This window comes from Battus philenor, unplaced genomic scaffold (assembly GCF_028537555.1).
Source record: "Battus philenor isolate CCGP_79_NKW_IND1 unplaced genomic scaffold, ilBatPhil1.0.hap1 SCAF_10, whole genome shotgun sequence".
NCBI lineage: Eukaryota > Metazoa > Arthropoda > Insecta > Lepidoptera > Papilionidae > Battus > Battus philenor.
In genome coordinates, this window is record NW_027181662.1 from 15,621,799 (window position 1) to 15,637,729 (window position 15,931).

The 15,931-nt window shown below is 40.7% G+C and overlaps 3 protein-coding genes across 3 annotated transcripts in view; 2 read left to right on the forward strand and 1 right to left on the reverse strand.

Moving 5' to 3' along the window:
* LOC137927363 (uncharacterized) overlaps nt 1-15,931 on the reverse strand; it is a 47,221-nt gene that overhangs the window by 7,142 nt on the left and 24,148 nt on the right. Inside the window, exons 6-8 of the mRNA XM_068771160.1 lie at nt 1,527-1,646; nt 539-697; nt 146-253 (exon numbers count right to left, since the gene is read on the reverse strand). Coding sequence (XP_068627261.1) covers nt 146-253; nt 539-697; nt 1,527-1,646 — 387 coding nt within the window. The remainder of the gene's footprint in view (nt 1-145; nt 254-538; nt 698-1,526; nt 1,647-15,931) is intronic.
* LOC137926110 (uncharacterized) lies at nt 2,262-4,297 on the forward strand. The gene is made up of 5 exons (XM_068769638.1): nt 2,262-2,407; nt 2,595-2,821; nt 3,295-3,373; nt 3,548-3,604; nt 4,016-4,297. The coding sequence occupies exons 1-5, from the start codon at nt 2,354-2,356 to the stop codon at nt 4,295-4,297; spliced, it is 699 nt and encodes a 232-aa protein (XP_068625739.1). The 5' UTR covers nt 2,262-2,353.
* LOC137923861 (uncharacterized) lies at nt 9,962-13,806 on the forward strand. Its single transcript, XM_068767150.1, has 6 exons — nt 9,962-10,049; nt 10,913-11,037; nt 11,265-11,388; nt 12,280-12,444; nt 12,798-12,893; nt 13,280-13,806. Exons 1-6 carry the CDS (start codon nt 10,005-10,007, stop codon nt 13,718-13,720), a joined length of 996 nt encoding a protein of 331 aa, XP_068623251.1. The 5' UTR covers nt 9,962-10,004; the 3' UTR covers nt 13,721-13,806.

The window sequence follows — 15,931 nt, forward strand, 5'->3', positions numbered from 1 at the left end:
TCCGTTTCTAATTTCTAATGAGGCAAATATTGTTCGGGTTGCTACAATTTTTTTATATAATAATAAAACTTTTTGCCTGCGAGCAGATTGATGTATTTGAGTAAATTCATGTGTCCTATTCGCACTGCTGCAGAAGAGTGTTTACCTTGGAACTTGAACAATCCGGTGGAAGTCTGCACGAGCACCTCGTCGGGCTTGGCCTCCTCCTCCCAGGTGGGCACCGAGTTGGTCTCCTTCATGCGCTTCCACTCGTCTGGACGCGAGCGAGACCCGGTATCAGCATCAAGCAGTAGTTCAGGAGTAACGCAAAGACGCGAAGGCGTCATAGCCAAATTGATTAATAAAGAAAAATAAAAAGAATAAAATTAATATTCCACATCATTATGATTTCCGGTGATCATTTCATATCAATATAACAAATGTTTTACATTTGGTCCGACCTGGGTTCATTTACAGCACTTGTAGTTACTGCCCACGTTTATTTACTTAAAGAGATATCAAAGAGTTTACAAATTAGTTAATGTGGTCGTCTGCCTACCCCATTTCTTGAGGAAGTCGTCGCTGAGATCGCGGCGCGCGGGCACGGGCGGCGGCTGCCGCACGCCCTTCATGCGCTGCCACTCCGACAGCTTCTTGCGGAAGTCGGCCGAAAGCTGTTCCTCCGTGGCCACCGGCCGAGTTGCCGGCGGGCCACCCCCTGCCACACATGCACACTCATCTCACTGTACTCAAAGACGCTTTACTATTCTCTGTTTAACGTATTTTACCGTATCAAGCTAATCGTGGCTATGATTGTGGATAAGGGCCATTTCTAGCAAGAACTTGTGCACAAAAAGTTTCCTATGTGATAGAGACTTAAATGAAGTTCCTGATCAAGCCACCAAAGGTGGTTCCAAAGGTGTCATCATATGAAAAGATCTGAGAAGGGCCACAACAAACTCAGTCGCGGTTTTTACTTGTGATCATTTTCAAATTTATTCTTAATCCAGCAGTAAAACATACATACATTAGTAAGTGTGATCATCACAATTAAAATCTTGACTTTCTAATAGGGTTTCGTTTACTGTTTAAATTCATAGCGCGAAGACACAATTTCGTTTATTGTAAGTGTGCACGGTAGTTTACAAAGTAGTTATTATGGAACCTAGGCAACGGTGTACAGTTTGACTGCATTTTTAGTGCCAAACTCGTCTACATTTTTTTAAACGTAATAATATGCAAAACGTAATAATGCACGTATGCAAAGTTTGCGTGCACGTATTGACTATATTGAGAAAGTTTACTGAGGTAATAATAGATCTTTTTATAAATAAAACATTTGCTGAATTTGCATAAGGTTAGTACAAATCAATACAGAAAACACTATAAATGTAAGAAGGTTATTGTTTGTTGATAACGAAATCGAAATGTTTGATTTTCTATTTGTGACGTAACGTAAATATAAATTTGATTATTCGACTAAAATGAAGATAATTTAATTAACTCTACTTGTATGTTCGACGTGGAGGGGTCAGCGCGGGCCTTACCGGCGTGCAGCCTGCGGTCGGAGAACTCCCTGCGCAGCCGCGACTGCAGCGCGGCGTAGTCGCGCGCGATCTCGTCGCGCACGGCGCTCGCCTCGCACCCGCTGCTAACGCCCTCCGTCTCTGCGGACAACGCAAGTTCCTCAGAATGCTGCGGCAATGGCCACCTACAGTGCTAACATGAAAGACGTTTTTTATATAAATCATTTTCACTGCTGAATTGAATCATTGCGATATTATAGAAAACATAAGGCTTACAGACCCGAATTTTACTTTTGTTAAATAAGGATCAGCTAAGAAATAATTTTACGATTTCTTTCTAGCAAGTGAAAGTGTTAAAGAGGCTTTTATTAGGTTCGTGTAACTAGCGATAATAATTCTTTGTCGAACATCTGCAACAACCCGAGCCACTCTTGAAACAATGAACTCGTAATATTAAAAATTTCATAACGCTCTAGGAAGCATACTATTGTTCAGTCTAACAAATGTGGAATAACTTAGGGATGCTTTTATTTAAGCGGTTTAGATTTTTGAACTAAAAAGTATTTAGTGTCATAGTATCGATGTAAGGTTATACACCATTGCAATCACTAGTAATGTCTACGCAGACGTTTGCACTGAAGTTTATTTGTGTTCATGTAAAGATGTAAAACGCTCTCCGTCTTCGCCGCGTACATCCGATGCACAGCTGCGAGCCGCCCGCAAACGCGCGCGCTGCCCGCTGCAACTGATCGGGAAGTTCCTTCTGCGCCTGCAACGTCTCCAGCTGTTCTCCTAGTAAATGTTGGCGGTGCACTCTTTGTTCTAAATGGAACATCGGATACGACCAAATGTTGGGATACATCTTGCTCAGTATCTTGTTATTTATCGCTTTCTACGCTTATGTAAGTTGTCAGGACGTGTGTCTGCTTGTATCGTGCTACTATCTTGGCGTAGTTGTTCCCACTTTGGGGACAGCTCTTAAAAGATTTGTCCGTACGATTTGCATTCTATAACTCAGGGTTGAAAATATGACACTGGTTAAGTTGTGTCGGGGGAGCGATTTTTATTTCCGGCTCCTTTATGTTTCAGACACGAGACGATAGACAGTTCAGGTCAACTGCTTCGGCGATCCAGCAGATTTGGTCGGGCAGCTGTCGCCTGCGATGCCGCGAGTCTAAGAAGACCTTAACTCCTGATTCCAAGAGCGACGACGCAACCATCAGCGAGCAAGATGCAGCGACCAGTAGCCATAGCCCGGCGCCCAGCAGCTGCGTCTGCGAGTCCTGTCCGTGCGCCCTGGTGGAGAACTTTATAGAGTAAGTGGTTGGATTATCAAAAACCTACTGCCACACGCTTTTTGATACCTCTTGTAAAATAAGTTCCCGTACTCATCGTCATACCAATGTAATCAACCTAATAAAGTCAATAGAATGTTACAAAACCACCTCGTTTTGTATGTCTACGGTACGTTGGTAAAATAAATCTCCACAAGGTTATATTCTTGTCGAGCATCTACTCTTTTCGTCTCAGAGGAGCTGTCAATTGAAGACGTCGTCTGATGAAGTACTTTATTAGAAAAAATTGTGTATCGAAGTGAGCTCATGCGGTTAATATTACAATTGGCGCCTTCGTGAAGAACCACGGAGAAGTTCACTGCAAAGAGATTTTTTACATGCACAACCAGCATCTAATTATTGCATGGACATGCAATAACAGTATAACTGTTCGTGCATGTAAGACCAAAGATTATTGCATGTTGGTTAAAGTTATATTTGTCGCTTCGGTGCAGGACGTGCAGCCCCGCCGCCAAAACGTACGCGTTCATCACGGGCGTCATATTCCAAGCGTACTACGAGTTTATTGAAGCAGTGAGTACCTCTTCTTTGTCCTTGCTTCATCTGGCTCTCGAAATTAAAAATTACTATCATTTAAAAGTTTATTTGGTCCTTAAATGGTCGATCAAAACACTATTTTTCTCAACTCTAATTGTTCCACCATTTTCGTAGCCTCTCTGATTTTTATTTAACCTTGTTTTGTTCTAGTGCATGGACCTTTATGACAGAGCTTTGGTCGTCCTGCAAACACAAGAGAATGGTCAGGTAACTCTACATCACATCCTTGCGTTAGGACAATGCACGGCGATATCGTTCGCTCTGAAAGTCCGAGTTGGTTGCAACGTCAGAGATTGTAGATCTGGAAATAATGTGTCAAAGGCTAATTCACACATTATTCACTAGGGCTGTAAAAACACAGAAGATCGTGAGCATTGCTGTGTCAGGTTAAATTATTTAAACAGTGAAAGTAATTCTTAAGGTTAATGTTTTCATCAATTGTCGAATTGAATTTTTTGTGTGCTGTCCAATTAAAAAAATTACGGCAACAGGTTTGTGCAAAACGTAAAAAGTCAAAATGGGCAGATTCATTCTTCTTCTGATCTTTACAGGAATACCCTATAACATAGTAAAATATGACACAATGTTCTGCTTTGCCATCGATGGTACTTGTTTTAGAGTACAGGACAAGCGGATTCCAATAAAGTGAAGATCCGAAGGTTGACGCTGACAAAGCTGGACCTGTCGGCGCGGAAGGATGACGACAAGAGCACGGGTGCCGAGCCGGGCACCAGCGCCGCGGCCCCCGGCGCCGGCGGCAGGGACAACGGCGAGCCGAGGACTAAGGTTGAGTTCGACCCAAAAACCAGAGACCTCGCCGGGAGCGACTGCCCGTCGTGCGCGGAGAAGGGCCTGACCTGCATTGGCAGGTGTCCGGCTGAGCGACACAAAAAAGAATAAAGTAGCTTTGAACATTGCACACGCGTTTCATTGAGTTTGTCTTGTGCGACTTACGACTGCCTGGCTATTGTAATGGGAGTCAACTGAGCATCCGTATTCATAAACTGTTGTATCAGTGTAGACATGAATAGCGGATTGTATTGGGTGGCCGCTCCAGCAGACTGCAGCGTAGCCTCGTTATTTGATAAGTCAATGTGAATATTCTTTAAAGCTGACACTTAAAAACAAATTCTGGAACATCTTAGGTTCTCGCACTTATTAGTCATTTGGACCAAGAAGAATTAATTTTGAATGTGAAGGAATTTGCTTCCATTACTATTGGGTAAACATCCTCCGATTTCGATGAGAATTTACGGGTCTACAAACATTAGTAGTATTGTAATAATATATCACTTAACAAGAATGCAGCTAAATGCGTAACTTACTAAAGTGCAACTTAAAACAAGGCAGGGAATTTATTAGATACTGCAGTTTTTCTGGGGCAACATAAAACCACGCTTGTGATTCAGCAAACGGGCTCAGTTTTACAACATTTGTAATCAAAATTCCGTCAATACATGCGCAGCGCGATTAGTTTATTTAAGTTATTTTCACAGCACTGGGTTCTATGCGTTGTCTTACTCCAGTGACGCTGCTGCGCCAGCTATTCGCGCGATTTGCAGAATGACTGGTTATAAGTGTAGAGGCTTTAACGGGGTGAATATATTGCTCGTTTGCTTTCAATCAATGTACGGTGCACCCTATCAAAAATATTCAACCTGAATAATATGATCAGTCAATGACACTCTTAGATAATGGTTTCGTAAAGAAAAATTACGACAATACGCAGCCGATACTTGCGGTAATCTTGTCTGTCTATATCAAAATAATACTAGGAAATATATTATTAAAACTAGCAGTATACATAAAGTAAGGCTAGCAATAAAGACAAGCTTGACGCTCTTCTCTGAAGGCTCCCTAAAATTAGTAAATCTTCGTGGGCGACTGCGAGATTTTACAATAAACTCCGGTGTTATGTGTATAAATTACCACGTAACGAATTTAAAAGGTTTTGAAGTAACGAATCATACTACAGAGTAAAGAGTTGTTAAAGGACAATAAAGCTTTTGCTAATGGATGAAGGATATTTAAAAATGTGATCACAGATAAAAACCCAGAAATGTTCTGTGCGCGTTTTGAATGCTCGCTGCTTTAAGTTGAAGGTAGCCATTTTAGAAGAACTTGACGAAGTTCCTTTTATTAGGTAGAATCTATCTACTACAGACAGCGTCTGTGACTTTATTTTTATTATTACATTAAAGATTACAACGTTCACGTTCGTTCACGTTCACTAAGTCCCTCAAACTATTTCCTAACTTAAATCTTAAACTATTTAAAACTAAATTGTGGTTAATGATTTTTTAATAAACCATTGGTGTCTTTCTTTATTTTTAACGACGCCTTAACAACGTCCAGTTTTTAAAATTACGGTTGAGCTTGATAAGGTTCTGTTAGCTCAATTCTAGTCGCAATCAAATTAGGCCTCTTTAGAAATATCCTCTTGACGTAAAGTGATCAATATACTTATTTAATTCGAAAATATTTCAAATAGTTTAAAACGGATAAACAAACCACCGTTTCCAAATTTCATGAAATAATTACAAATTGCAAAATAACTTCTTTATTTAATTTTACAAAATGTAACGAGACAACTTTTGCGTATAAGTGACATATAGATTTAGAAAACAGAATATATTTAGACACTAGTTGACATAACAACAATGGCGAGTCTGACGTCAAGCTAAATTACAGTACGGAACATGCGCGAAATTGTCTAGTGGGCTGAAGAGCTTGTGCGACCAGTCAATTGCTTGCGATGGGAGACGGCATCTCTGCACGAGGTAATGTCACAAAGTTTGTGTACGGCGGGTGCTAAAATGAACTGAATTGTAAAACATGGAAGCAATGTTTATCATCGTATATCTGCAGACTCTCTTGCAAGCCAAAGTCTTCTTCCAAAGATTTCTTCGTTGTCCACAGTTGCGCTTCTCGCTGCCACTTCAAGCGAGCAATTCTTCGAGCTCTGTCAGTTACCTTAGTTCTCTGGATAACCTTATGACTTCTTATGAGGCAAACAACAATTTCCTTTAGCATTCTTTCCTTTTAATTCTCCATCCGTAACACAGTGTCGTTCTTCACAGGAAACATCCAGACATCGGTGTACGCTAAACTGATAATGTCTACACTACTTCTTGCTTTTATAACTGTTAGTATCGGTTTGGAATTTGTCAATTACGGGGCCATTGTTTTTTTTCTATTAAATGAATGTTGGGTTCCAGCAATGTCCCCTGGGAGACCCGTGCAAGCACTTGCCATTCGCGAAGGGCATGGGCCGCCCCTATCAAATTGGCAAAGTGGGCCGTGTTTGTGAAATGTATAAGTTGTCTGTGAAGTAAGTGCTAGCATTTTTATTGAAAAAATAAATAAATAGTACCGTGACGATTGCGGTTTCAAAAATAATTAATATAATAAAAAAATATTTTTAAAAAAGTAATGTAAATTATATTACCCAGGATGTCTTAGAAGTAAGTTTATTTTGGTTCAGCTTAATGTTGGAACATTAGTAATACAAGGACCTGTTTGAGCATGTTATCCGATGTCTTGTTGTCATTTGAATTCATCGACGTCCATTGTAAGGTACAGGCCTCCCACCAATATATTTATGAGGGTATAGGATATACCACAATTACCACCCTTGGTAGGCTGGTTGGCGATCGCATTGTAGTATTATGGTACGCAGGTAATCCTGCTGCTCTTTCAACGACAGATTTTTGTTTGATTTATTAATAGAGTTTTTTTAAGCATTTTTATCGCTATAGGAAACATTTTTAAATTAAGAGCTTTTCAAGATCACTTTTCTCCCCATTTTTTTTACGTTATGCTAATTTTTTAATGTACTTGTATGTGTACTGCTGGAGTACCTAAATAAATAAAAAATCCTTTGAAAAGTTGAGTGTGCAGTAACAAACTTATATAATTAATGCACAAAGTGTGAATTATATAGGATTGTATCTGGGGAACCGTAAACTGCAAATATATTTATTTGATATAGAGACATTATCTTGTTTATGTATGTATTAGCAAACATACTACATATACCTTTGTCATCACTCGCAAACTAGCTTGGTTACGAAACAATATAGCCGCAAATTTTTTAAAATTTTTGTAAACTTTTTGTTACCTTATTTTCAATTTTTAGAGCTCGCATTGCCAAGGTGCCGCATTGCCAAGCGCATTAACAATAGCGTCAATCGGAAAACTTTGTTGCCATTAGCATTAATTTTCTTTTTGATAATTTGCAGCATAGCACGAATAGCTCTAGAAATATTTAAGGATGTGATGCAGACGGCTTTAGGAGCGCTGTACGAAGGTAAAGTCAAGGTAAAGTTGCTTTCAGATACGAATGGAGAATAATGTTGTATAAAGAGCATTTAAAATTTTGTAGTGTACTGATCGTCCGACCGCGGACATCCTGCGGCTGAAATGTTGATAATTATTATGATATAAATGATGACTTAATAGTTAATAAATGAAGCTTTATACAGGCCACTGTACTTCCAAGCGTCTAATATTTCCTTCCTTGAGAAAATAATAAACGAGTAAAGCTTCTAAGATTAGTCTTCCAGAACCATGAGCTCTGTTCGACTATCGATATATGCTAAGCTGCACCCCTGAACCACATTCTTACGCGGTAGGTATGAGTTCCATTTGATTTTTATTTTAGGAAATGTCGTTAAGAAGAACAGATGTGGCCATGGTGGAAATTCCGCAATAATTCAATTTGGAGTGGACTATAGAAGAAGAAATATTACTTGTTTGTTGTGAAAGTATATATAAAGTTTTGTTTATCTCGTAGGTGTACAAGCTGCTGGCCGTGGTGGACGGCGCTGATTTGTGTCGGTGCGCGTGCGCCCATGACTCTGTCGGGGATGCGAAACTCAAAAATAAAGCAACGAAGGGCCATCGCGTGAACTCTCTTGCTATGAATGCGTAAGCAAATCAAATTAGATTAATTTTAAGTAAAAGACACAATTTTTTGCAGCGGTTAGTAGAAAAAAAATTGATTAGTTGCATTAGGTTTGAGGGTGACTGGGTGGCTGTGAGGGTCAGGGCTATCGCTTAGTTGCCTGACATCTAGTCTTGTTAGCAAAGAAATCTGCATTAAAATATATGAAGATAGATTACTTTATTAAAAAATGCACAGAGCTAAGTTTACTTAAAATTCAAAACTAAAGATGTGATTGCAGATATAAACATCAAATTTGTTTATATTTATTTTTCAAGTTGTGTACTTCAGAGGACTTTGAAGATATTCGCTTATCAACATACTCGATTTAATCATACTATACATTTAATTATTACGCACCAATCTGGTGTTATTTTTATGAGAGTGAGTGATGGCGAGGAATGTTTCGATGAAGACTTTCTGGACTCTCCGGCACCACCGACGCCACGATGACGTCACGATACGACTCATGTTGCCGCCTTTTGCGTGTTATAGTTATAGGACCAGGTAATGACCGCGTCCCACGTTTCCAGGACATCGAGCAAGCCGGCGCAGCGAACAGTGGCAAGCCAGCCACGGGAACAGACTTCTTGTCGACCACTCGATTGTTTGTGATCTATAGTAATATAATCATTACAAAACTATATTTTCTTGTTTCATTCATACCGGTCTTGATACAACTACGAAGCATAATGAGCGCACTGCCGCTTATTGCGGAAACCAGCTTGATGAGACAAGACATTCTACCCATCTTGATGATTAACATCTGAGTAAATACTTGTATTATTTATAAATTTCTGGAATAGCAGTCGTGATTGAAGATCGTGGAGCAGCAGTTTTCAAAGTCCCTCACCATCACACGTTGTCCCAGACAATTCGTGCGTATTGATTCGAGGACGATTTCGTGAAGGCCGTGACTCGATACGTCCAACAAGATAAGCTGAACTAGTCTCTACATAAAGTCGACTTTCTTACGCATAACGCGGCCAATGCGTTTTGATGAGTCCGTGATATCCGCAGTATTATTTTCTAGTGCTATGTTTTCGTGATATTGGCGAAGCAACTCTGGAAACACTAAGGATCTTACGGCGAATCTTCGTTCTTTCGTATATGCGATATCCTGCTCAGTGATTATCCAGTAGCTATCACTCAGTTGTTGACTTCTAAAAATAAATTTTCTGTTGGGATTATCTCAAGGGAATGAATAGATTTTTTGTGGTGTTCGGGGAACCATCCTCCGACGGTGCAGGCGCGCACAGGCTGCGATGACAGCTCAACAACAGGCATGTCGTGTGCCTGTAAGTGACTGCTTGTTTGCACTCTTTGACGTCGGCACCAGTTACCGATGGTATTAAAGGACCGGTGCACGCGTTTTCACATCTCCGAGAGGCAAGTGCATTTTTATTATCACCGCGCCCGATCTAACAGTGGAAGTAAAACAAAATTTTATTTTCATCTGAATGTTTAAATTTCATATTTGCTGTGGCAAAACGTGCAAGCAATAGTCGGAAAATTTTCAGTGTTTTTATATTTATGGTATTTTTTATTATTTTATATTACAAACATTATTGAATTGATATCTTGGACCAATGGCATTGAAAGCAATTTTTATTTTATGGTTTATTGTGTAAGTGCGCGAGCGTCGGCGCGCCGAGTGGTAGTATGCAGGTGGGCGCGGTAGCCCTGACGCTGCTGTGCGTTCTGCTGGTGAGCCGGGCCTTGCTATTCCTCAATAAACAGTATTTTTACTAATGTTTTACTTTTGGCTGGGCGTTTTTTTTTTCGGAGTTTATCATTGCTACAGTGTTTCGACAACAAACACTTTGTTAAAATTATTTTATGACTGATTTGACTACGGTCACTCGTCAACCATGAACATTATGTGTTCACGTTGGTTTTCGCCACTGCTCTAACTAGGGTTGCTTTGGAGAACCTACATTTAGGTAGTTTAAGCATAGATTTCGTCTTCTGCTATTGTAATAGACATGGACTTAAAATGTTGGGTTTTAATTTCAATATCTTCTGGCGCCTACGGGCGGCAGAGATGTCAATTTGAAGCGTAATTTTCAAACAACGTGCAAGAAGTTTTAGTTGCTGTGTGGGCTGTTTTCATTGCAGGGATAGTTTTCTAATCGTTTGCACGGAATAAAAATTGGTTTAATGTTTTTATGTACGATATGCCTGGAGAAGAAACTTCAAGACAAGCCATAAATGACTATAGAATATTAATTGTGTACTTAATATAGAAAACTTTATACATAAACAAACATTGGAACGCATATTCTCAATTTAGTAAAAAAATGTATATTTACTGTATCGTGTCGTCCTGATTTAACGAAAACAAATGTTTCCAAAAATCAGTACATAAACGTAAATTTACCCAACCCGCGATTTGTGGATATTTAAGGTTTATACTCGTCAAGAAAACGTTAATAAATGTTGTAATTTTGTTTTTTCATAATTCGTGGATAAGTTTGCAGGCAATAACATTTTTAAAGCGACGCGAAAATAGTCCGATCCTTGAAGAAATAAATAGAGTAAAACGATCGTAAAAATTTAAAATTGAACAGTTATCAGATGCCAAGGAACTTACGAAAGATGAGGTGGACAAGGTGATAGAGGACGACATCACACAGAAACTGAGCGAGGACTTGCTGCAGAGCATCGAGAGGAAGTTCCAAGTGGATCTCGAAAGGTCACCATTTTCTGAATAAGTTTTATGTAGCGGTAAAGCTAACTCATGTTTAAGATTGTAAAGTTGAGGCCCAGAAAATAAATTTCGGTCTCTTGATCTCATGATCGCTAATGAGTTACGAATGACTTTGCTAATTATGTTAAATAAATTAGCAGAAATTACAACTAACAAGAAGAGCCAACAACAGGTCGGGGATGGATCTGTTACCCTTCGTTTTGAGTGTACAGGTCGGTGGACATGGTGCTGCTGAAGATCCGGCTGCTTCTGCAAAACGGCACCGCGCATATCCAGGACGGGCTGGTGGAGTTGCAGTCCACGCTGGAGACCATGCGGCAGCATACCGGAGAACAAGTAATCGCTAGCCTATGTTCAATACTAGCTGCTCCGACAGATTTCGTGTTATTACTTATTGGAATTAACTTGAAGTTGGAATGTCAAAAATTGACAGCAAATGACAGGTGTTTTAATTTAATCTGGGGTTTTCGTAGTAATTGAAAAGTGTAGTGTTATTTTTAATGTTTTAGGCGTAATTTTTCCATTTTTTTTGTTGTTAATAACCTTTCTCGAGGCCTATAAAAAGATGGTTAAAAATTAGCCGAGTTGGTTAGTGTTGCCGAGTTTGGCGCTTAGCAAAAAATTTGGCGATTTTGTTCTTTACAAAATCCTTCTCATTTGTCTTTAACAGCTTTTTTCCTCGGAAAACGGACACTGCGCACGCACAGATGCAAGAGAAATCTCATAAGGGCGGCCTCTGAATCTTGCGCCATTCACTCTGTCTTGGATAACAGAAATCTGTAGAATGCAAGGGGCATTCGCATATCGTAGTCACTGCATTTTAAAATTGAATAGTGCACGATTACCGAGAGGCGTTGCTTGGTCTGAAGTTCTTGAAGAACAAAGACATCAGCGTGGCGCTGGGCCCGCGACGTTAGCAAAATTTTTCTCTGGCTCAACATTTCTTACATTGGTGCATTTGCTCCTTAGTATCTTTCACATTTCTGCGCCATCAAGCTACATTCAAAACACTTAAGAGCAACAAGGGGAGTCTTTGCTACTTTTGTGAACGTACGACCCGTTCGTAGCTTGCGTTATTCTGTTCATTGTAGATCTAGTGAAAGTTATGCATCGATTGATTTCGTGTTCCCAAGCAAACGCCGCTACCTGTACTAAACAAATACAAACGATCTGTTGTCAAAATGTCAGGAAACACTTTCATGAGTGATAATGATGACGTCATTGCAGGTGGACGTATGCTTGAAGAAGAAGCAAAAGGAGACGGCGGCGACGGCGGAGCGCGCGCTGCACCAGATGGTGGTGTGCGGGTACGCGCTGATCGGGCAGCAGCCGGCGCGCGCGCTGCGCCGCGTGCTGGAGCTCAAGGCCATGATCCGGCGCGGCGTGCGCCCGGTCGGTGTCGCTGCCCGCGCCCGCACGCGCGCTGTCGAGCGCTCGGCGTTACAATCCCCTTGTACCGATTATATTTAGCGCAGCACGATTGCCTTGGAATTCTAATTCAATCTTCTTTTCCTACTGCGATGCATTGTTTAGTTTGAATTTACTTATGTGCTTATCACGGCTGTATTGGCTTTGTTATGATGTTGGAGGTTAATTTTGACTTTATCTAAACATGTCTTGCGCTACTCCGCTCTCAATCGCGTGTTTTTTCTTGAGCTAGATATATCGTCAAAATCTTGTACCCTCTTGGCGCTTCTTTTTAAAATATGCAGTGATAGCTCTAAAATTTATGTTTATATTTCTAGATCAGCGCCAATAAACGAGAAATCGACCAGCTTATTAAGTCGTGCGGCCACGAACACGACTCCTTGAAGGATGTTATTAAATGCGTCATCTCTAAGGTAAACAAGACTTCTATATTTAGCGACTAGTGCTAGTAGTGTGTGCGGTGCCTTCAAGTTTTTAAGTTCGCGGACCCTTCCGCTCCGTAAACTCAGTTCCGATGAAGCTGTAAAAGTCCCCGGGCTAACAGCACCAACTTCAACCCAAACCAAGCAAAGCCTAATTAATAGTAAGGAGTTTCTACCGGGCAAGTTTTGAATGGATACTTCCAATTAAAAAAAAATCATTAATTCAGTGCCAAATATTTAAAAATATATGTAATGTTTTTATAATCGTGTACAGTCGTACACGTTGGTCATAACTGCGACGTAACTTAATTTAGATAGAATTGAAACTGCTAATAGCGTTATTAATTTATGCTTAAAAGTATTTTCTGTATCCACAGTCGCCGATCATAAAAACATCCATGATGGAAATTACTGGAAAGCTAATCGAAGGCGTCGTGGAACTGACGAAGCTGATGGCGCACGGCGCCATGCACGAGGCCTGCCTCATAGAGGTAGTGAAGACTCTCGAGGACGAGGCCTTTGAAATCGTATCTTCTGTGAAGGACTGCGCGTACGGTAACTACAGTTACTTCGACGATGTCAACAACTACCTGGCGGAGAACAACGCGACGGTGCTCGATGTACAGAAAACCAAAGTTGCGAACGAGGCCCTCAACCGGACCGGCGACGTCGGCGATGCGGCTGCGATGAAGGAGATGCTTCGAAGGATGGTGCTGGAGAATAATCAGAAAGAAATTGATGACAAACTGAAGGAGAAAATTCTGAAACTGCAAAGCCATACATTCAACGATGCCAACGAAATCGCCGGTGGACGTTAGCTGAGGAGCAGAATCGGGTTCAGTTCTATTTCCCCAGCATTAAAATAACCGCAGCTCAAGTGAATTAAACGCAATATTGCAAAATATTTCAAGTGTTTATTTTCGACTCTCAACTTTTTAATTTTTTTATTTGCTATGTACATTTCTTTATAAAGCTATCGTTATTACAAAGCGAATAGGCCGGTGAGCGGTGCTCGCGCGCCGTCGTCTGGAGCAGGTAGACGACAACGTAACACTTTTCACATTAAACGTTGCCCCGATCACTTGCTGATGTTTGTCCGATAATTTATTGCCCTCATTACAATTCGACCTTGAATTTGTCTTCTTTCATTCGAAGCAAACTTATTTTTGGCTCGACGTTTACAATTATCACTTTAGTTGAAATATTTTGAGTACAGGTTATTTCTGTGTAGTTAAAATTACTGAGTACTTACCTTTGTCTGTTTTTTAACAAAGTACAAGTTTAATTAATCAAACTGTAATGCAAATTGTTTGAGGTTCAGGAGGATTGAGGTTTTAGTTTTCGGAAGATAATCTACAAGTTTAAAATGGCGGCCTAAAAATAGTCGTGCCATATTAACTTGTGACAATGACTGCATCTTGTAAATTTTGAAATCGAAGTGTTATTTGATAAATATTATGATCCTTTGCAATTTTTTGTGAATAAGTAACGGACAAATATTGCCCTTCTTTTGTTGCTACATAAAGATGTGATTTTTTCAACAGTAAGGTCTGACCACGTGTTGAAACCTGACTTGGTCGTCGTCTCCACACTTTGTATGGAGGTTATTTGTCCGGAGTTGTGCCTTTTGAACTGGAAAACGGTGTCGTAGTGTCTGCGTGCGGCTGCGTTGCGGTCAGAGTTCGGATCCGTATGTGTACCGAGTCGATGGCCCGTGCTCAGTCCAATCCGCGCTCAACTATTTATGTTGCGCGTATTAAAAAGAACTCGCCAGTATGAAGCGCCGTCAGCCGTCGTGACTGGCGTAATGCGATGTTTACATTGCGCCGTCGCTTCTGTAGTATCGCAGGCGTCTCGGCAGCGCGGAGTGATGGTTACCGTAGAACGTAAAACGTCGGGGCCGGAGAATTTGGCACGACGCGCCAGCCAGCGAACATAAATTTCGTATTTGATGCGCGGCACGCGAGACTCCATTCTTCGGGAGGTGATTTGCTAATCTTACGCGTCTATCATTTTGGCGACGGCGCCAGCTCCGCGGCACAATGCGTTTGGAGGTGAAAACACGCGCTTGGCCTGTAACCTAAGCCGCGATGACAATCTTCGTTAATGTGATTAGCTCAGGAGAGTCTTAGGTTCGATTTGTTTCTACTTACACCACCAAAAAGTTTCCTGGAAGATGTCTTGGTACGTGTCTTAGTATCTCCTGCGCTTATTTTTTCGGCCGTAGGGTACGGTAGTATACCGTGTTTCGGTTTTGAGTAATACAACTAACACACTCCGTTTTTTAGAAAAATTCATTCTTGCGCGGCGTTCAGTGCACACACAGCGCTACTTGTTTTCGCATTTCCAAGAGCTAAGTTGCGCAAATCATTAAGCAGTATTATGTTTGCTGCCTATTTACAATGTAAAAGTTTTTCTAAATGATCATACAGTTTGTAAATGACTTTCTCTAATCACAGTATTAAAGACAATTGTGGAATGGAGCTCAAAAACAAAAACCCAAATGAGTTCGTATTCAACTCTTTAGATTCGGGCGCGTTTGGAATCCAACGCGGTTTGATTTCAAGCGGAGGATTTTATTATTAGAGAGCAAAATATTATCGATCCATAGTGTAAAATAAAGAATGTTGTCCAGCTCATGGGCGCCACGCCCACGCGTGGTCACGGCGGCTAAGCGCTCGCGATACGGCGCGCCGTAAATCTGACTTTACGATCTAAATGATTCACGATACTTCTGCGCGGAGTTCTGCGCAGAGTCCCCCGCCGTCTGTTGCGCGCGCATGCAGGCGCTCGATTGTTCTCTTCTATTCGAGGTACAACTATAAATTAAAAATAATTTCGGAAGCAAGTATGTCCACTGTTGGACGCTTTTCTCCTATTAATCGACGACCTCTGCGAGGTCATCGAAGGTCCCAGAATACATGAATGAAAATTTTTAAAAATAATTCAAAAATCACCTCATTCAATTAACACGTTTTAATTTTTGTTTGGGAGAAATATGAAAAATGTCAGTATTTGCAGATGTTATA

Excerpts from the sequence above, each read along its gene's own strand:
- LOC137923861 (XM_068767150.1), top strand. The coding sequence starts at position 10,005 with ATGCAGGTGGGCGCGGTAGCCCTGACGCTGCTGTGCGTTCTGCTG. Across the intron at positions 10,050-10,912 it reads CGCTGCTGTGCGTTCTGCTG|TTATCAGATGCCAAGGAACT; the intron begins GTGAGCCGGGCC and ends AAAATTGAACAG. Across the intron at positions 12,445-12,797 it reads TCCGGCGCGGCGTGCGCCCG|ATCAGCGCCAATAAACGAGA; the intron begins GTCGGTGTCGCT and ends TTATATTTCTAG.
- LOC137926110 (XM_068769638.1), top strand. The coding sequence starts at position 2,354 with ATGTTGGGATACATCTTGCTCAGTATCTTGTTATTTATCGCTTTCTAC. Across the intron at positions 2,822-3,294 it reads CTGGTGGAGAACTTTATAGA|GACGTGCAGCCCCGCCGCCA; the intron begins GTAAGTGGTTGG and ends GCTTCGGTGCAG. Across the intron at positions 3,605-4,015 it reads AAACACAAGAGAATGGTCAG|AGTACAGGACAAGCGGATTC; the intron begins GTAACTCTACAT and ends TACTTGTTTTAG.